The following is an 18,331-nucleotide window of genomic DNA, read 5'->3' as shown; positions in this document are numbered from 1 at the left end:
CTTTTTAAAGCTCTTTAAATGTCATTGTACTTTTGTACAGCTGTGCAGCATTGAGTGAAGTGTAAAAAGCTGCAATAATATTTCCTGAAATGACAGTGAAGGAGAAACAGCGCCCCTCGCTGCTTAGAGGGCGAAAATGCTTACGGCACCGGGTATTCCCAGGCGGTCTCCCATCCAGGTACTAACCCGGCCCGACCCTGCTTAGCTTCCGAGATCGGACGAGATCGGGCGTGTTCAGAGTGGTATGGCCGTAAACGAGGAGTGCAGCCACACACAGGCTCTTTATAGGTGAGACAGACCCGGGTCAAGTCACTGTGCACACAAAGATACCAAACTACGTTTTTGGAAAATAATTTATGATCCAAATCAACATTTAAAGCTTTGGTGATGGAGGGTTAGGTCAGGAGAAATGAATTTCTCCTCTTTTCCTCTCCTTTTCTCTCTTTTTTTTCTTATCTTGTCTTCTACCCCAGTGTCATTTAGTAAATATTATTGTCGCATTTTACACTTCACTCAATGCTGCACAGCTGTAGAACTTTCTTCATCTTTGTTCATATAATTGTGATGTTGAATAATTAGCCAATTGAAAGAGGTTCTCAGTTATATTCCTTTTTAAAGCTCTTTAAATGTTATTGTACTTTTGTACAGCTGTGCAGCATTGAGTGAAGTGTAAAAAGCTGCAATAATATTTCCTGAAATGACAGTGAAGGAGAAACAGCGCCCCCCGCTGCTTAGAGGGCAAAAATGCTTACGGCACCGGGTATTCCCAGGCGGTCTCCCATCCAAGTACTAACCCGGCCCGACCCTGCTTAGCTTCCGAGATCAGACGAGATCGGGCATGTTCAGAGTGGTATGGCCGTAAACGAGGAGTGCAGCCACACACAGGCTCTTTATAGGTGAGACAGACCCGGGTCAAGTCATTGTGTACACACAACTACGTTAAAGTTCATGAATATCACAATTAACATGATGCCTTCATTAGAAACACACATTTCTGGTTAGTCAAGTCTTACCTCATGAAACTGATAATCCACACATAGAACATAAAAAGTGACCACTAACAACTCCTACGCTCACGATGGTCATCATCATCATCTTCATCATCTTCATCATCATCTTCATCATCACACAGTGGCTCGTCTCATTCACTTCTCATGTGCATTTATTCTTCATATATTATGACCATGTACAATACTGGTTTTCTGATTGTGTGCTTTCATATATCTTTCCTAATGTAACTTCAATGTTTTTTGAAATGTTTATGGGTTCAAAGCCAGCTGGAACCATCTTTGGCTTTTCCTCACTTCCACACACACACACACACACACACGGTCTCTCTCTCTCTCTCTCTCTCTCTCTCTCTCTCTCTCTCCCTCTGTGTGTGTGGGGAGGGGGCGTATACAGAATACCAGGACAGAGGGAGTGTTAATTTGCAAATTGTAGAAGTTTCTCAGTTATATTCCTTTTTAAAGCTCTTTAAATGTTATTGTACTTTTGTACAGCTGTGCAGCATTGAGTGAAGTGTAAAAAGCTGCAATAATATTTCCTGAAATGACAGTGAAGGAGAAACAGCGCCCCCGCTGCTTAGAGGGCGAAAGGCTTACGGCACCGGGTATTCCCAGGCGGTCTCCCATCCAAGTACTAACCCGGCCCGACCCTGCTTAGCTTCCGAGATCGGACGAGATCGGGCGTGTTCAGAGTGGTATGGCCGTAAACGAGCACTGCAGCCACACACAGGCTCTTTATAGGTGAGACAGACCCGGGTCAAGTCACTGTGCACACAAAGATACCAAACTACGTTTTTGGAAAATAATTTATGATCCAAATCAACATTTAAAGCTTTGGTGATGGAGGGTTAGGTCAGGAGAAATGAATTTCTCCTCTTTTCCTCTCCTTTTCTCTCTTTTTTTTCTTATCTTGTCTTCTACCCCAGTGTCATTTAGTAAATATTATTGCCGCATTTTACACTTCACTCAATGCTGCACAGCTGTAGAACTTTCTTCATCTTTGTTCATATAATTGTGATGTTGAATAATTAGCCAATTGAAAGAGGTTCTCAGTTATATTCCTTTTTAAAGCTCTTTAAATGTTATTGTACTTTTGTACAGCTGTGCAGCATTGAGTGAAGTGTAAAAAGCTGCAATAATATTTCCTGAAATGACAGTGAAGGAGAAACAGCGCCCCCCGCTGCTTAGAGGGCAAAAATGCTTACGGCACCGGGTATTCCCAGGCGGTCTCCCATCCAAGTACTAACCCAGCCCGACCCTGCTTAGCTTCCGAGATCGGACGAGATCGGGCGTGTTCAGAGTGGTATGGCCGTAAACGAGGAGTGCAGCCACACACAGGCTCTTTATAGGTGAGACAGACCCGGGTCAAGTCATTGTGTACACACAACTACATTAAAGTTCATGAATATCACAATTAACATGATGCCTTCATTAGAAACACACATTTCTGGTTAGTCAAGTCTTACCTCATGAAACTGATAATCCACACATAGAACATAAAAAGTGACCACTAACAACTCCTACGCTCACGATGGTCATCATCATCATCTTCATCATCTTCATCATCATCTTCATCATCACACAGTGGCTCGTCTCATTCACTTCTCATGTGCATTTATTCTTCATATATTATGACCATGTACAATACTGGTTTTCTGATTGTGTGCTTTCATATATCTTTCCTAATGTAACTTCAATGTTTTTTGAAATGTTTATGGGTTCAAAGCCAGCTGGAACCATCTTTGGCTTTTCCTCACTTCCACACACACACACACACACACACACGGTCTCTCTCTCTCTCTCTCTCTCTCTCTCTCTCTCTCTCTCTCCCTCTGTGTGTGTGGGGAGGGGGCGTATACAGAATACCAGGACAGAGGGAGTGTTAATTTGCAAATTGTAGAAGTTTCTCAGTTATATTCCTTTTTAAAGCTCTTTAAATGTTATTGTACTTTTGTACAGCTGTGCAGCATTGAGTGAAGTGTAAAAAGCTGCAATAATATTTCCTGAAATGACAGTGAAGGAGAAACAGCGCCCCCCGCTGCTTAGAGGGCGAAAATGCTTACGGCACCGGGTATTCCCAGGCGGTCTCCCATCCAAGTACTAACCCGGCCCGACCCTGCTTAGCTTCCGAGATCGGACGAGATCGGGCGTGTTCAGAGTGGTATGGCCGTAAACGAGGAGTGCAGCCACACACAGGCTCTTTATAGGTGAGACAGACCCGGGTCAAGTCACTGTGCACACAAAGATACCAAACTACGTTTTTGGAAAATAATTTATGATCCAAATCAACATTTAAAGCTTTGGTGATGGAGGGTTAGGTCAGGAGAAATGAATTTCTCCTCTTTTCCTCTCCTTTTCTCTCTTTTTTTTCTTATCTTGTCTTCTACCCCAGTGTCATTTAGTAAATATTATTGCCGCATTTTACACTTCACTCAATGCTGCACAGCTGTAGAACTTTCTTCATCTTTGTTCATATAATTGTGATGTTGAATAATTAGCCAATTGAAAGAGGTTCTCAGTTATATTCCTTTTTAAAGCTCTTTAAATGTTATTGTACTTTTGTACAGCTGTGCAGCATTGAGTGAAGTGTAAAAAGCTGCAATAATATTTCCTGAAATGACAGTGAAGGAGAAACAGCGCCCCCCGCTGCTTAGAGGGCAAAAATGCTTACGGCACCGGGTATTCCCAGGCGGTCTCCCATCCAAGTACTAACCCAGCCCGACCCTGCTTAGCTTCCGAGATCGGACGAGATCGGGCGTGTTCAGAGTGGTATGGCCGTAAACGAGGAGTGCAGCCACACACAGGCTCTTTATAGGTGAGACAGACCCGGGTCAAGTCATTGTGTACACACAACTACATTAAAGTTCATGAATATCACAATTAACATGATGCCTTCATTAGAAACACACATTTCTGGTTAGTCAAGTCTTACCTCATGAAACTGATAATCCACACATAGAACATAAAAAGTGACCACTAACAACTCCTACGCTCACGATGGTCATCATCATCATCTTCATCATCTTCATCATCATCTTCATCATCACACAGTGGCTCGTCTCATTCACTTCTCATGTGCATTTATTCTTCATATATTATGACCATGTACAATACTGGTTTTCTGATTGTGTGCTTTCATATATCTTTCCTAATGTAACTTCAATGTTTTTTGAAATGTTTATGGGTTCAAAGCCAGCTGGAACCATCTTTGGCTTTTCCTCACTTCCACACACACACACACACACACACACGGTCTCTCTCTCTCTCTCTCTCTCTCTCTCTCTCTCTCTCTCTCCCTCTGTGTGTGTGGGGAGGGGGCGTATACAGAATACCAGGACAGAGGGAGTGTTAATTTGCAAATTGTAGAAGTTTCTCAGTTATATTCCTTTTTAAAGCTCTTTAAATGTTATTGTACTTTTGTACAGCTGTGCAGCATTGAGTGAAGTGTAAAAAGCTGCAATAATATTTCCTGAAATGACAGTGAAGGAGAAACAGCGCCCCCCGCTGCTTAGAGGGCGAAAATGCTTACGGCACCGGGTATTCCCAGGCGGTCTCCCATCCAAGTACTAACCCGGCCCGACCCTGCTTAGCTTCCGAGATCGGACGAGATCGGGCGTGTTCAGAGTGGTATGGCCGTAAACGAGCACTGCAGCCACACACAGGCTCTTTATAGGTGAGACAGACCCGGGTCAAGTCACTGTGCACACAAAGATACCAAACTACGTTTTTGGAAAATAATTTATGATCCAAATCAACATTTAAAGCTTTGGTGATGGAGGGTTAGGTCAGGAGAAATGAATTTCTCCTCTTTTCCTCTCCTTTTCTCTCTTTTTTTTCTTATCTTGTCTTCTACCCCAGTGTCATTTAGTAAATATTATTGCCGCATTTTACACTTCACTCAATGCTGCACAGCTGTAGAACTTTCTTCATCTTTGTTCATATAATTGTGATGTTGAATAATTAGCCAATTGAAAGAGGTTCTCAGTTATATTCCTTTTTAAAGCTCTTTAAATGTTATTGTACTTTTGTACAGCTGTGCAGCATTGAGTGAAGTGTAAAAAGCTGCAATAATATTTCCTGAAATGACAGTGAAGGAGAAACAGCGCCCCCCGCTGCTTAGAGGGCAAAAATGCTTACGGCACCGGGTATTCCCAGGCGGTCTCCCATCCAAGTACTAACCCAGCCCGACCCTGCTTAGCTTCCGAGATCGGACGAGATCGGGCGTGTTCAGAGTGGTATGGCCGTAAACGAGGAGTGCAGCCACACACAGGCTCTTTATAGGTGAGACAGACCCGGGTCAAGTCATTGTGTACACACAACTACATTAAAGTTCATGAATATCACAATTAACATGATGCCTTCATTAGAAACACACATTTCTGGTTAGTCAAGTCTTACCTCATGAAACTGATAATCCACACATAGAACATAAAAAGTGACCACTAACAACTCCTACGCTCACGATGGTCATCATCATCATCTTCATCATCTTCATCATCATCTTCATCATCACACAGTGGCTCGTCTCATTCACTTCTCATGTGCATTTATTCTTCATATATTATGACCATGTACAATACTGGTTTTCTGATTGTGTGCTTTCATATATCTTTCCTAATGTAACTTCAATGTTTTTTGAAATGTTTATGGGTTCAAAGCCAGCTGGAACCATCTTTGGCTTTTCCTCACTTCCACACACACACACACACACACACACGGTCTCTCTCTCTCTCTCTCTCTCTCTCTCTCTCTCTCTCTCTCCCTCTGTGTGTGTGGGGAGGGGGCGTATACAGAATACCAGGACAGAGGGAGTGTTAATTTGCAAATTGTAGAAGTTTCTCAGTTATATTCCTTTTTAAAGCTCTTTAAATGTTATTGTACTTTTGTACAGCTGTGCAGCATTGAGTGAAGTGTAAAAAGCTGCAATAATATTTCCTGAAATGACAGTGAAGGAGAAACAGCGCCCCCCGCTGCTTAAAGGGCGAAAGGCTTACGGCACCGGGTATTCCCAGGCGGTCTCCCATCCAAGTACTAACCCGGCCCGACCCTGCTTAGCTTCCGAGATCGGACGAGATCGGGCGTGTTCAGAGTGGTATGGCCGTAAACGAGCACTGCAGCCACACACAGGCTCTTTATAGGTGAGACAGACCCGGGTCAAGTCACTGTGCACACAAAGATACCAAACTACGTTTTTGGAAAATAATTTATGATCCAAATCAACATTTAAAGCTTTGGTGATGGAGGGTTAGGTCAGGAGAAATGAATTTCTCCTCTTTTCCTCTCCTTTTCTCTCTTTTTTTTCTTATCTTGTCTTCTACCCCAGTGTCATTTAGTAAATATTATTGCCGCATTTTACACTTCACTCAATGCTGCACAGCTGTAGAACTTTCTTCATCTTTGTTCATATAATTGTGATGTTGAATAATTAGCCAATTGAAAGAGGTTCTCAGTTATATTCCTTTTTAAAGCTCTTTAAATGTTATTGTACTTTTGTACAGCTGTGCAGCATTGAGTGAAGTGTAAAAAGCTGCAATAATATTTCCTGAAATGACAGTGAAGGAGAAACAGCGCCCCCCGCTGCTTAGAGGGCGAAAATGCTTACGGCACCGGGTATTCCCAGGCGGTCTCCCATCCAAGTACTAACCCGGCCCGACCCTGCTTAGCTTCCGAGATCGGACGAGATCGGGCGTGTTCAGAGTGGTATGGCCGTAAACGAGGAGTGCAGCCACACACAGGCTCTTTATAGGTGAGACAGACCCGGGTCAAGTCATTGTGTACACAAAGATACAAAACTATATATTTTTAAATAATTCGTGATCCAAATCAGCATATAAACCTTTTGTGATCTCTTTTCTTTTTTTTTCAGCAGTGACATTATCCGAACAAACATGAAAGTAACGTTGATCGATTCTGTTTCTGCTCTGTCAAACACCCTTACATTAGCATCTGACTCAGACAGACAAATTCATCCAGTCTATTGTAATAACTTTGACTTTATTTAAATGATTAGGCGAGCATTGAAGAAAAAACCTTGTTTCTTCTAGTTACTTAAATAACTGCATAAACTTCAAACATTCAAAAATGAAAATGTACAACAATTCATGAGCTTTTTATGTCCTTCCACTCATAAAACTTCATGGTCCGTTATTTTCCGTTCACATTTGTGGCAAGAACATGGCTAAGAGGCGTTCTGTTTCATTTTCCTCCTTTCTCTGAAAAATGCCATGGGGGGAGAACAGCTCATCCAGGTGAACCTATGATGTCTCCCCATCATATGTTTACTTCAAGCACATTTCTTTACCTTAAATCTGATTTGTTTGTTCAGAATGCCTCTTGGGTTCTCACTACTGGAAGTAATCAGAGTGCATTGTCTTACAATCGAGTGTCCTTGCCTGTCTTGCTTCCCCCGGAAAATGCAAGGAAAGCAGAGTAAAAACGAAAAAAAAACAAAAAGAGGAGAAGGTGGTGTCTTATTACATCGTGGGCAGACTGGTTCATTGAGATGCAACGAGGTGATTCCTGGGCTGGAGGCCGGAGTGGACAGAGGTAGGCTAGGGAATGTGAGGATGGACATCTTTAAACCTCCACAGTAGGGCTAAACTTTAGTTTTTTTTCCTCCTATCTGAAAGACTTTTTTTCCTTAAAAAACATGGACATACACATCTATTCATATACATCTATATGATCTAAAAGCGTCCCAGCTCATCCGCCTCTGAATAGGTTATTTAGTCTGTCCAGCTCTCTGCAGTTATCCATGGTCATGAGCTCGGCCTTCTTGCGCATCCGGTCGTCCCTGTACACCTTAGCGGCGTACAGCAGGTCTGTTTCTGGGTGAGACAAGCGCAGGGTCAAAGTGTTAAGGGTTCACATTCCCAGTAAGCACACGGCAGATACAGATGCTGATATTGGGGGGGGAATGTTTTGAAACGCGCTCACTCACTTGTCTGTCTCTCTTTCCAGCAGTTATTTCGGACGTTCGACACGTAATCTTCCTCAACGTTCTTCTCGATCTGCTGCAGTGCTGCCCCCTTGTGCTCCGACTTAAAACCCTTGCCCACGTAGTAGTCGACGCGCAGGTTCTCTGTCTGACGCTTGATGGTCTGACCCGTGGACCTGTGATGGGATGCGGAAGGTAGTTAGTTAGTAACTGAAGTATGATGAAGGTAAAGGTTATTTATATGGTTGTTAAGGTTGTAAACCAGCATCTTCGACCTTTATTGAATCATTAACTACATGCTGTTCTCAGTCGTAAATAAAGAACCCGAGATGTAAATTTAGCGATTTGTCAGCAAGCGAGCCTGCTGCAGTGACGGTGAACTGTAAATGAGCGTGTGTGTGTGTGTGTGTGTACGCACGGCCGAGAGTAGAGGCTGTAGGGGGGAGGGGACACCATCATCTGGCTCAGTATGGATACTAGGATCAGGACCACTATGGGCATCAGCTGGATAAACATGGAGAAACCACCCTGGACACAAAACAAGTACAGTGAGTGATAGGAGGTCAAGTAGAGCAAGAACATTCTGGTGAAGCTTTCCATCTTCATCATACGTTTGTTCACATAAGAGCTATAAAATCTGACGTACATCTCCTCTCTCCTCTGTTCTCTCTTGCCGGGAATCCGTCTGGTTGCTGTAGCTCCCCCTGCCGTTAGTGAAGGTGTGTGTGCTCGCTGTGGACGAGAACACAAGAACATCACCGTCTTGACGTTTAAAGAAAGGAGACAAGAGATGATCTGGACGCCGCACGTGTGGCGTTTTGCTTACAGGAGGGGAAGCCGCCTCCGAAGAACATGTTGAAGAGGTCCTCGGGAGTGATGTCGGCCTCGAATCCCCTGTGGAAGTCGAACCCTCCTGCGTGTGCGTGGCCCGGGCTGCTGGGCTCCTCCCCTCCCGTCAGGTCGTACTGTCGCCTTTTCTCTGCGTTGCTCAGCACTGCATACGCGTTACCGATCTCTGGAGGAAAACACACAGGTCAGCATTCTTTTCCCCTGTACTCTTTGTATCAGATCAGTTATAAAAAGGAGCAGAGTTACTTTTGAAGGCCTCGGTCGCTCCGGGCGCGTGGTTTTTGTCCGGATGGAACTTCAGTGCTAGTTTCCTGTAAGCTTTCTTCAGGTCTTCTTCATTGGCTTCTTTACTGACGCCCAACACCTCATAGTAATCCTTACACCGCTTTATTCTGATGGAGAGGGACAGAGGGTGAAGCAGCTGAATCACACACACACACACACACACACACACACACACACACACACACACACACACACACACACACACACACACACACACACACACACACACACACACACACACACACACACACACACACACACACACACACACACTACAAGTTCTGATGAAGTCCCGCAGGATAACAACATGTGACGCCATTAAACCATTGAGGCTTGCCCAGAGGACTGAAGAACCCTAATTACCAGGGGGCAAGTGACTCTCTAAGTATAGCTGCCACACACACTGTGCTGTGTGTGTGTGTGGCTACCTGACGTGCAGCAGCTCAGTGATCTTAGTCATCCTTCGCCTCCATAAGCTCAAATCTGCCATGTCCACCATAAACTTTCTATTGGGATTTGCAGCGTGTGTGCAGTTCAGCTCGTTTCCAGCTCCGCCTCCGTCACTCCCTCCGCTTCACCAGTGAGACGGCAAGCTGGCGCGGTTACCATAGCAATGGCTGTGTGTGTGTGTGTGTGTGTGTGTGTGTGTGTGTGTGTGCGAGTGTACAACACCGCCGCAGAGAACTACAGCCACAGTTGCAATATTCTGGTGTCCCGAGAGCAAAACATAGAATTACACTGTAAGCTCTCTAATGGCACTCAGCCTTCATCTAGTAAAGATGGAACACAACTTCTAATGTACAAGTTTGACCACAAAACAGGTGATTTATGTCCTAATAGTCTTAATTGTCTAGAACTTCAATTAAATTAACCAAGCGGTTGGCTGGGTATAGAACGAAAACACAGGAAGAAATATGAAAGGTGATGTTCTCACTTTTGCACGCCTTCAACCTGATCTTTGTTGAAGCTTTTCGTGGACTCGCCTCCTCCAGATTCATTGTTTTCCCTCTCCGACCGGCCGCCGTTGCTTTCTGTGCCGTCTGCTGGCCTCCTGCGATACGCGCCATTTCCCGCCGAGCTCCCGTTCCTATTCAGCGCGTCCAACAAAGCTGGAAAAGGGAAACGTGACCACATGAGGAGCCAAGCATTGTGCGGAAGAAAAGGCTGCTTTCTCACCCTCAGGTCTTGAATGTGTGCAAACCTGGCTTTATCACGCCAGAGCAGGACTTTCCTTTATCGCCACATTGTTTATGCTGTTACATTAAACCGTGCCGACGTCAGCAGAAAGCAGTTTTGCCAGGGATTCTGCTGAAACGGGAGTAACATTTCACAAATGCATATTCGAAGGCATTCATTGGCTCTGGGTGTCAGGAGAAGAAGGTCACGTGAGGGACTGAAGGACCAAGACCTTTGTTATTGTTGTAAAGGAGTTGGAGAAGTCATCCTGAGGATTCTAATACCTTCATTAGTCTTTTCTAGAGAAGCGTAAACAGTCCGTTCCTCTCCTTTCCACAAGCTGAACCCATGATCGTTACCTCTGCCAACAGAGTCCCACTCGTTTTCCGTGGTTCCTTGAGTTATATCGGACTAATCAGAAAGATTTGTACAACCACCATTAGCCCCACTGGAGAGGCTTTTAGTAAACAGCAGGAAGCTTGTTGACAATTCTATCAATAATGAATGAAACCCATAGTATAATGAGGAATCACTGGAGCGATCTTTTCAATGTTTCAGTCTGATTTCATCCCTGCAGTAGGAGAACATGAGGTCAGATTATGAATACAAAACTTTTGATACAGTATAATAAATGATGACAGTAAAGGTAAAAATATAGAATAGTTTGATGGTCATTAGATGTTCATGAAGTAATCAGTAGCCATCCGGTCAGTAATCTATTTTTCTCACTCTAAGCTACTTAACATGTTGCAAATGCCACCAGTATACAAGGTTACACGGTTATTATTATTATTTTCTATGGTTTCATATTGTTAACATGTGCTCCTTACTGATATATATAGAGGATATTAGTCTGTGATGGTTTGGAACTAAGACAAGAGTGAAGCTGCAAGAAATTCCCTCATCTTTCCATCAAGAATTCAACATTAGATCACCACCAGCATCTCACTGGGTCAGATGAGGATTTGTGTGTGTGTGTGTGTGTGTGTGTGTGTGTGTGTGTGTGTGTGTGTGTGTGTGTGTGTGTGTGTGTGTGTGTGTCTTTCACCCTTACAACATGTAATCAGCGGCAATCGCAGGCCAGCATCTACCCAACATCGTGCCTTGCTTTTCAGCCTCTGCAGGTTCCATTCCTGTATTACTGCAGACTGACGGTACTTGTTAAAGGGCGTACAGTTACCTCACAACCACGGTGTGATATTCTAAAGGCACCGTTAATCCTTCACATGGGCCTTTTTTTCATGTCAGAACAACGTCAAATCACTCATCGCTGCCATTTAACTTCCTCAACCATCTTCTGCACTTGACAGGGGCTAGCAGCGATAAGGATAGCTAACGTGACGCTAGGCCTGTTACTCACAAGCTAACTTTGGGAGTGAGTCTGTTGTTTAAATGGCACCGTCTTCTTTAAGTTGTGTGTATTTGTATCTGTACGGACATTGAAGATGGTTATTACCTCACACCGGTAACTAAGCTGTCAGCTAAAAACGAGGAAGGCGTAGCTTTAGCATTTAGCCCGTTAGCTAGCTGCTATCTGGTCATTTGACAGTACGTGAGGTAGTTCACGGTCCTGAGCTAAATGTCGTTACCTTTGGCTCTGTCGCTCGGGTACAGCGTCTCCGCTTTGATTAGAAACTTCAACGCCTTCTGTTTGTCTCCCGCTTCCAGCGCCCTGGACGCGATATTTAAACATTTCTCTGCCTCGTCTCGGTTCCCTTCCATCTTCTTTCCTCCTTTCCTTCCCCCCCCGGCACCGTCAGCTGATCCCTGAACGCACCACGTGGTCACACAGCGAGACAGCAGCAACATTGACCTCAGCCAGAGAGGTCAGCAGCTCTTTAATAACAAGAACCATTCACATATTACAACATTTTGATTTCAAGGATTATTCCAAATATTGCTCAACAACTATTATTCCGAGATCACAACGTTTAAAACACCCATTGTTTATCCTGACTCATGGTTTAACATTATTTCCTGACTTGGCTTAGTGGAGTTATTCCTCCTGCCACCCATTACAAGGCACAGTTTCTGATTAAAAAGAAGATGCACTGTAACAATGTTTTATTTTTTTTAATCTGTTGAAAAATAATATAATTCCAGCGCTTTTCAAAACAAGTGTGTGTTGCATTTGGACAGCCAACAAATGTTCTATGAATACATTGAGCAAATGTAAAATGTGTTAAATTTACAAAAGATGAAACGCCTGAATTTTATTGGTACATAGTTTTATGAACAGCTGAATATTAATGTTTGACCCTTCATAGTATAATTTGTCCTCATCATTCCCAACACTCTCTCTCTCCTGAAGCGTATAGTGTTCTGGTTTTGAAAGACCACACAGGTCAGTCACCTTCAGGCTCTTCAGACCGGGCTCTAAGCATTAGTTACTTGAATGCTCTCTCTAGATTAGACCTCATATTGTATTCTTCTTATTCCAACAAACTCACACAAGTGACCTGAAATCAAGATTCTCATCCAGGAGGATTTCAAGTAGTTTTTCATGGAACTGATGGCAGTGACAGAGTGACTTTGTTCTTCATTTCAGCCGAGATTCCTGCCAGTGAGCATTCTACGCTGGTAGGAGCTTGGCAGAGTGTGAGCCCATGGCGTTCATTGCTGCATGGATGCGGAAATGCAGCCTCGACTCTAGGTTGTAGTCTTTGTAGTTCATCCTAAAAAGAAATTTGAGATCAGGTCAAGCTCCTTGTTCAACATGCAAAATAGATGCTAAAAAGGTAGCTATTACATGTTAAAATGGACTGGAACCAAACGAACAAACACTCACTTGATATTTTCCATCAGGGTTGCAGCCTTTTCAATGTCCCCCTGTTGCATGTACAGCAGGCCCAGCTCGTACATGGTAAATGGCACCAGGTAGTTGTCGGGTTTGAGGTCATTTTCACTGTAAAATAGATCAAGTCACGTCAACTACTCAATAAATAAAAACATCCCAAAAAATTTGCCAAATTTCAGAACTGTATAAAGTCCAGGCCAGGTAGAGTGGCGTGAAGGTGAGAACGCTACATTCTTGAAATCTGGTGCCATCAAGTTGTTTAAATAAAAAAAACTTCACAATTCAAAAATATACGTCTAATCATGTTTCAGTCCATTGCAGTACAGTTCTTAGCGTTCAGGTTTTCAGACATAATGGATCATTTCTGGAATTACGGTCATCTTTATAATTCATTTGATAACATTATTATCAATTAGTTCAAATATCCTGCTATGTTGGTGAACTTCATCCAAGAGTTCAGACAGATATTAAGTTCCACCAACTGTTCCCAAGGAGAAAAATATATATTTCCCATGATCCTGAATATGTATGAATCATGTATTCTGTGTAGTGTTGACTTGGTATTGCAGAGTGAATTTCAAATTTGACTTCAACCTTTGCCTATGGTGTAAAGATCAATCACATATTACTGACACTTTTCTGGATTAAGATCCATCATCATCATCTATATGCATTGATTATAATGTAATGCTGTTAATACCTTGTAATGCTAAGTAACCTGGTCTAGCTCGTTAGCAACTTGGTACTTCAAAGTGAGCAGGAGTGTGATGTTGAGCTGACCTGGAGAGGATGTGTGTGAAGCAGAGCTCAGCTTGCACCTGACGGCCCAACTGTCTCAGGCACAAACCCTTCAGCAGCTGGATAACACACTGATCCTCCAGATGATACTCTGATGGGTCTGTAAAATGTTACACAGATGTTAGTTCTATTTTAATAGCTATATAATAAAAAAACACAGAATAAGCAGATGACCACATTGCTCACTTGGCTCATCTCTGAGTTGTTCCTCTGCCTCCTCCAGGGTCGTCAAGATGCTTTCAGTCAACGCGGGCCTTTTGCCAACGACTGTGAAGCCGTTCCACATGTACATCATTTCCTGTGAACGTTGATTAAAGTTGAATTAGCACCATTGCGATAGAGAACACTGGTTTTATTATTACATTCTTGTGATCAGGACCGTCCACATGTCCTCATGTAAAGAAAATTCTTCTCTTCAGGCACGGACACTTGGGTTGAGAATTTATTGCTGCAACACATTCAAGTCTGTTACAATGTGGTCATTGCAGTCCGGGTTGACCGAGTTTTCAACCGCTCAAGTAGTAGTATTATTACATGGTCACCTCGCTTGGCATGGGGAGGCGACCATGTTGCCAGGACATTGTCCTCAAGACGTTTACTGGCGATTCAGCAGGACTCTGTACCTGACATTCACAGTCTTGATCAGTTTGTCAATATCAACAGGACTCACTGTCTGAGTCAATCATAAGATTGTCTCTAGTCAGATAGCTTGTTTTCTCCCCACTGGACTTCAGCATGCTCTTATCCCACAGTATAACTCAATCAACATTTTTCTAACACCTCACCAGAGCAGGGACGACCAGTTTCACAGGTTTGGGGGAAGAGTATCGCTGTGCCTTCTTTGCTGCAAACTTCTCTGTTGGAATAGACTTTCCAGCAATCCTCAGCCTGAGACCATCCACCTGCCTACACACCACACACTTCAGTTAAGATCACAAACATAATTGGCAGGTACACAGAGGGCGTGTACCATCGCCAAGGCAGAGCAGTCCTCCCAATTCTGTTTCTACTGAACTCTGACAGTGACGTTTGGAGATACCATTTCATAATATCATAACGCCATTGGCAGACGTAAACAAACAGTGATACCCACTTGAATAAGTCTGCTACATTTTCCCCCAGTTCATTCACTTCTTCCTCTGGGAGCATACACAAGATGGCAGCTTTCTGGTATACATAGATCGCCTATGAGAGCAGATTTTAAGAAAATTAACATAAAAAAAAGCCATAAGAGGAAATCATAGCTTGTCAGCAGTTTTACTGCATTGCAAAAGTGGAGGTTTACCTGGGACCACTTGCTCTCTTTGCAGAGCAGGTCAGCATAGTGGTAAGCCTCCCTCCAGTTTTGCTCAAAGGAGTAGGCCCACATCAGCTCCCAGTAGCACAGGTGGTGAATCTGACGCCACTCTTGCTGTGCTGCGATGCACGCCAGGAACTTCTGCTGGGCCTGGAGGGAAAACACAGACGCATGGGCTTTATGGGAGGCAGAGACCACAGTTACCTCAACAGCAGCTGACACAGCATTACACACAGGTGCAGACACTGGACACGCCCAGCAAGACATTACTTACAAATGTGAAGTTTCCTTTGAGCAAAGCAATTCTTGCAGTGTAGAAGAGCATGAGGGCTCCCTGTGGATGCAAAAACCAATACAAATTACTGCACCAGAAAAAAGTATCCATATCTACGGTGTGCACTTTTACCAAACATTTAAAAAAGTTTTCCTGTATCCTTAACATGGAGGTGTTACACTCTTTTCTTAAACGTGTTTAAGTCAAGTGTTGATTGACCATTTTCAACCATGATGCTGTGTAAGATGTATAACTTACATTAGGGAACTTTTCAACGTAGGGTTTCAGCAGAGCTTCACACTCCGCAAGGTTTACATCACCAGTACCTGGAGAAGGGAATTAGAATTTTCTCACTATACTACTCACTTTTAAGAAGAACAAGAGATTGATGAGTGCTCTGAATCTGGATGAAGATGTTTTTACCAAGTATCACTGTGATGTATAGATGAAACATGAGCAGGGTCAGAGTGCTGAGGATTGAACGCAGACTGCCGCCCGCTGCCCCCTCTCTCAGCTCCAACAAGCCCATCTCCTTTAATGTGACGGCCAAATGATTCATTGATGAGTTAAAAGCAGTTTCTTATACAGAAATATTGTAAATTTAACCATATTTCTGTATTATGTAATAGTTGTTCCGAAACGATACCATCTGCTGTGCTTTTGCATATAAACGGATGGCACCTACCCTATCTCCAGAGAAACCTAGAAACTCCATCAGTCTAATGACTCGGGGTGGGAGTAGAGACAGCATCTGAGGGGAAACAGAAATGGCTTAATAGTTTGATATTAAGAAACATGGCAAGAGGAACAACAATCATTTAGAAGTGAATCCAACCCACCAGATTGAAGGACCCAATGCCCATGCTGACACCTCCCCTGAAATGAGTGTATGTGGCCTTGCTCTTATCCTCGTCACTGGCTACACTTGCAATGGCTTGGCAATCTCTAGTGGGATGCAAAAAAAAAAGTCCTGCATTAATCAGGAGATGACAGTATGAAATGTTTCTCTCTTCCATTTCTTAAACAAAAGTGCCTTCCGAGCTTCTTACTTGAAAATCTGATAACTGTTTCGGATTCGCATTCCTCCTTTGATGAAGCCGATAATACTCTCATCCAAGAACGTGAGCGCCGCTTTCTGCAGCAGAACCTCAGCATAGCACAACTCTGCATGCATGTCCTCTAATTACAAATAAATAACACAGGTTGCATGAAAGGTTAAAACCACAAAACATTCAAATAATGCCTTATATTTGGTACCATTTGTAAAATCTATTAAAGCGACCATTTTGGTGAAAACTAAATCTTATTGTACTGTATGATGACTTTTACTATGGTTATGAAGTCTTTTGACAAATAATACAAGTTGTCATTTCTTGCATCCACATTATCCAGTTCTGAGACATACCGTACTTTCAGTCAGTAAATAAGTTTTAACTCACCTTCAGTCAGGTGCTGATATGGTTGCTGATACCATAAATTAGTTATGGTCTCCACTATTCCAGTTTTCTTCCGAAATCTGAACAACATATACAGTATAGTCAGTTCAAAAACGGAGAATTCAGTTGTGATAGTCAGGGATGTGTGTTCCATTATGCCATACTTCTCGCATATTTGTAGAGATTCTCTCAACGACTTCATGGCAGAGTCCATGTCATTTGGGTCAAAAGTCATGCCTGCCTGCATCACCAACATGCTACTGTAACCCATTGCGTGATACATGCTCCGGCTTTTCCTGAAATCAAGAGATGCAATAAAGTTTTTGTTTAAGTACATATACACAAAGTGTTTATAATTTAACACACAGTAATAGGAAATGGGTGCAATCTGGCTTTTAAAGTGACATACCAGGGCCTCAAAAGCTCCAAAGAATCTGCAAACTTGTTGTTCAGGAAAAGATTGAGGGCACCGGCGCACTCCTTCAGTGCCGTCTCCAAATCCATTGTAGGCAATCTGAATGACAGATGTTTATGTTAGGCTTCTACACATGTCAAATAACAGATGTGCCAGTTTAGAGCAGCACTTCGGAGGATGAGAGTCAATCTGAGATCAGCTACAAAAAGGTATATGAATTAACTGACTTAACTGTCCAAGACCAAAACACCTTTTTTCAAATTGTACTTGGAACATTTTTTGTGGAAGAAAATACACCTTCTAAAATGTATTGTCAATATCAGATGACAACTGCACTTACAGCTCATCGTGGTCACTTGGTAGGTCCATCTAAAAGAGAGAAAAGAGTATTTTTTCAGCATTATGCCTCAATATGATAGAGCAGAGAGAAGTATGCTGCTATACTAGTGGCAATTTGGGGTTTTTGAAACGTTTCGATACTTTCACTACTCTTATTTAGAAACGTCTTGCTCTATGTTGGCATCTACTGGCAGGCGTTGGAATTGCAGCAGTTGATTACAAATTGTGTCTCATGCTTCCCGTTCCAATCGGGGAGCCGCTGGAATAACAGCCGCCCGACACGCAAATACGGGCTCCTAGTTCGACTTTGAACTGAACTAGAAAAGACTTTTGTGATGAATAACGAAGCGTCTTCATTGATCCAAATCCAACGTGGAGTTTTCAACTGCTTCATGACGATTATTCTACGGGGAGAACTGAAATTGACCTTTATACAGGTGCCATATCACACACCACACAGCCTTACAGTAGAATAGTATTTAGATAACATTATAGACAAGAAAAACACGTTACATTGGACTGACTTTATTATAATGTAATTATTAATCATAAGTGAAAAGATCACATAAAAAAAATGTCCATTAAAATAATTCTATACATTTTTAAATGAGTGGTGGCCAAGTCATGTCACATTTGCTTGCGGAAATTGGGCAATTTGATGAGAATAAAAAAATTTGAATTACATAATAGAAACTCCACTCCACCGATTTTACAGATTATA

The 18,331-nt window shown here is 42.9% G+C and overlaps 2 protein-coding genes and 10 non-coding genes across 12 annotated transcripts; all 12 read right to left on the bottom strand.

Moving 5' to 3' along the window:
- Positions 1 to 137: 137 nt before the first annotated feature.
- On the bottom strand, positions 138 to 256 carry LOC142998621 (5S ribosomal RNA). Its single transcript, XR_012962923.1, has one exon. It is a non-coding gene; the product is annotated as a 5S ribosomal RNA (ribosomal RNA).
- A 489-nt stretch (positions 257 to 745) lies between these two features.
- Positions 746 to 864, bottom strand: LOC142998698 (5S ribosomal RNA). The gene has a single exon (XR_012962996.1). It is a non-coding gene; the product is annotated as a 5S ribosomal RNA (ribosomal RNA).
- A 733-nt stretch (positions 865 to 1,597) lies between these two features.
- LOC142998903 (5S ribosomal RNA) lies at positions 1,598 to 1,716 on the bottom strand. The gene has a single exon (XR_012963189.1). It is a non-coding gene; the product is annotated as a 5S ribosomal RNA (ribosomal RNA).
- Positions 1,717 to 2,205: 489 nt separating this feature from the next.
- LOC142998655 (5S ribosomal RNA) lies at positions 2,206 to 2,324 on the bottom strand. Its single transcript, XR_012962955.1, has one exon. It is a non-coding gene; the product is annotated as a 5S ribosomal RNA (ribosomal RNA).
- Positions 2,325 to 3,063: 739 nt separating this feature from the next.
- LOC142998627 (5S ribosomal RNA) lies at positions 3,064 to 3,182 on the bottom strand. The gene has a single exon (XR_012962928.1). It is a non-coding gene; the product is annotated as a 5S ribosomal RNA (ribosomal RNA).
- Positions 3,183 to 3,671: 489 nt separating this feature from the next.
- LOC142998654 (5S ribosomal RNA) lies at positions 3,672 to 3,790 on the bottom strand. Its single transcript, XR_012962954.1, has one exon. It is a non-coding gene; the product is annotated as a 5S ribosomal RNA (ribosomal RNA).
- Positions 3,791 to 4,529: 739 nt separating this feature from the next.
- Positions 4,530 to 4,648, bottom strand: LOC142998615 (5S ribosomal RNA). The gene has a single exon (XR_012962917.1). It is a non-coding gene; the product is annotated as a 5S ribosomal RNA (ribosomal RNA).
- A 489-nt stretch (positions 4,649 to 5,137) lies between these two features.
- LOC142998653 (5S ribosomal RNA) lies at positions 5,138 to 5,256 on the bottom strand. The gene has a single exon (XR_012962953.1). It is a non-coding gene; the product is annotated as a 5S ribosomal RNA (ribosomal RNA).
- Positions 5,257 to 5,994: 738 nt separating this feature from the next.
- Positions 5,995 to 6,113, bottom strand: LOC142998784 (5S ribosomal RNA). The gene has a single exon (XR_012963078.1). It is a non-coding gene; the product is annotated as a 5S ribosomal RNA (ribosomal RNA).
- A 489-nt stretch (positions 6,114 to 6,602) lies between these two features.
- Positions 6,603 to 6,721, bottom strand: LOC142998604 (5S ribosomal RNA). The gene has a single exon (XR_012962906.1). It is a non-coding gene; the product is annotated as a 5S ribosomal RNA (ribosomal RNA).
- Positions 6,722 to 6,980: 259 nt separating this feature from the next.
- dnajb14 (DnaJ heat shock protein family (Hsp40) member B14) lies at positions 6,981 to 12,024 on the bottom strand. Its single transcript, XM_076148112.1, has 8 exons — positions 11,844 to 12,024; positions 10,013 to 10,187; positions 9,040 to 9,185; positions 8,771 to 8,959; positions 8,591 to 8,676; positions 8,363 to 8,472; positions 7,948 to 8,120; positions 6,981 to 7,834 (listed from the first exon to the last, which is right to left on the bottom strand). Exons 1-8 carry the CDS (start codon positions 11,974 to 11,976, stop codon positions 7,710 to 7,712), a joined length of 1,137 nt encoding a protein of 378 aa, XP_076004227.1. The 5' UTR covers positions 11,977 to 12,024; the 3' UTR covers positions 6,981 to 7,709.
- Positions 12,025 to 12,653: 629 nt separating this feature from the next.
- LOC142996900 (tetratricopeptide repeat protein 39B-like) lies at positions 12,654 to 17,375 on the bottom strand. The gene is made up of 16 exons (XM_076148027.1): positions 17,266 to 17,375; positions 17,021 to 17,152; positions 16,860 to 16,936; positions 16,470 to 16,599; positions 16,260 to 16,365; positions 16,106 to 16,171; positions 15,844 to 15,952; positions 15,679 to 15,746; positions 15,421 to 15,480; positions 15,135 to 15,296; positions 14,943 to 15,034; positions 14,635 to 14,755; positions 14,036 to 14,147; positions 13,832 to 13,949; positions 13,043 to 13,159; positions 12,654 to 12,929 (listed from the first exon to the last, which is right to left on the bottom strand). Exons 1-16 carry the CDS (start codon positions 17,358 to 17,360, stop codon positions 12,827 to 12,829), a joined length of 1,668 nt encoding a protein of 555 aa, XP_076004142.1. The 5' UTR covers positions 17,361 to 17,375; the 3' UTR covers positions 12,654 to 12,826.
- Positions 17,376 to 18,331: the final 956 nt, after the last annotated feature.

The sequence above is a fragment of the Genypterus blacodes genome, unplaced genomic scaffold (assembly GCF_046128005.1).
Source record: "Genypterus blacodes isolate CSIRO-AG114 ecotype Tasmania unplaced genomic scaffold, CSIRO-AGI_Gbla_v1 ptg000039l_1, whole genome shotgun sequence".
Classification (NCBI taxonomy): Eukaryota; Metazoa; Chordata; class Actinopteri; order Ophidiiformes; family Ophidiidae; genus Genypterus; species Genypterus blacodes.
Note: the sequence above shows the minus strand (reverse complement) of the source record. Positions and strands in the feature narration are given on the sequence as shown.

Bases quoted from the DNA above. Each gene is read 5' to 3' on its own strand.
- LOC142996900 (XM_076148027.1), bottom strand. From the start codon at position 17,360: ATGGATTTGGAGACGGCACTGAAGGAGTGCGCCGGTGCCCTCAATCTT. The intron at 16,366-16,469 runs GTAAGAAGCTCG...GCATCCCACTAG, and splicing joins AACAGTTATCAGATTTTCAA to AGATTGCCAAGCCATTGCAA. The intron at 12,930-13,042 runs GTGAGTGTTTGT...ATTTCTTTTTAG, and splicing joins ACCCTGATGGAAAATATCAA to GATGAACTACAAAGACTACA.
- dnajb14 (XM_076148112.1), bottom strand. From the start codon at position 11,976: ATGGAAGGGAACCGAGACGAGGCAGAGAAATGTTTAAATATCGCGTCC. The intron at 9,186-10,012 runs GTGAGAACATCA...CCTCTCCATCAG, and splicing joins CAGGTTGAAGGCGTGCAAAA to AATAAAGCGGTGTAAGGATT. The intron at 8,677-8,770 runs GTAAGCAAAACG...TCTCGTCCACAG, and splicing joins CGGAGGCGGCTTCCCCTCCT to CGAGCACACACACCTTCACT.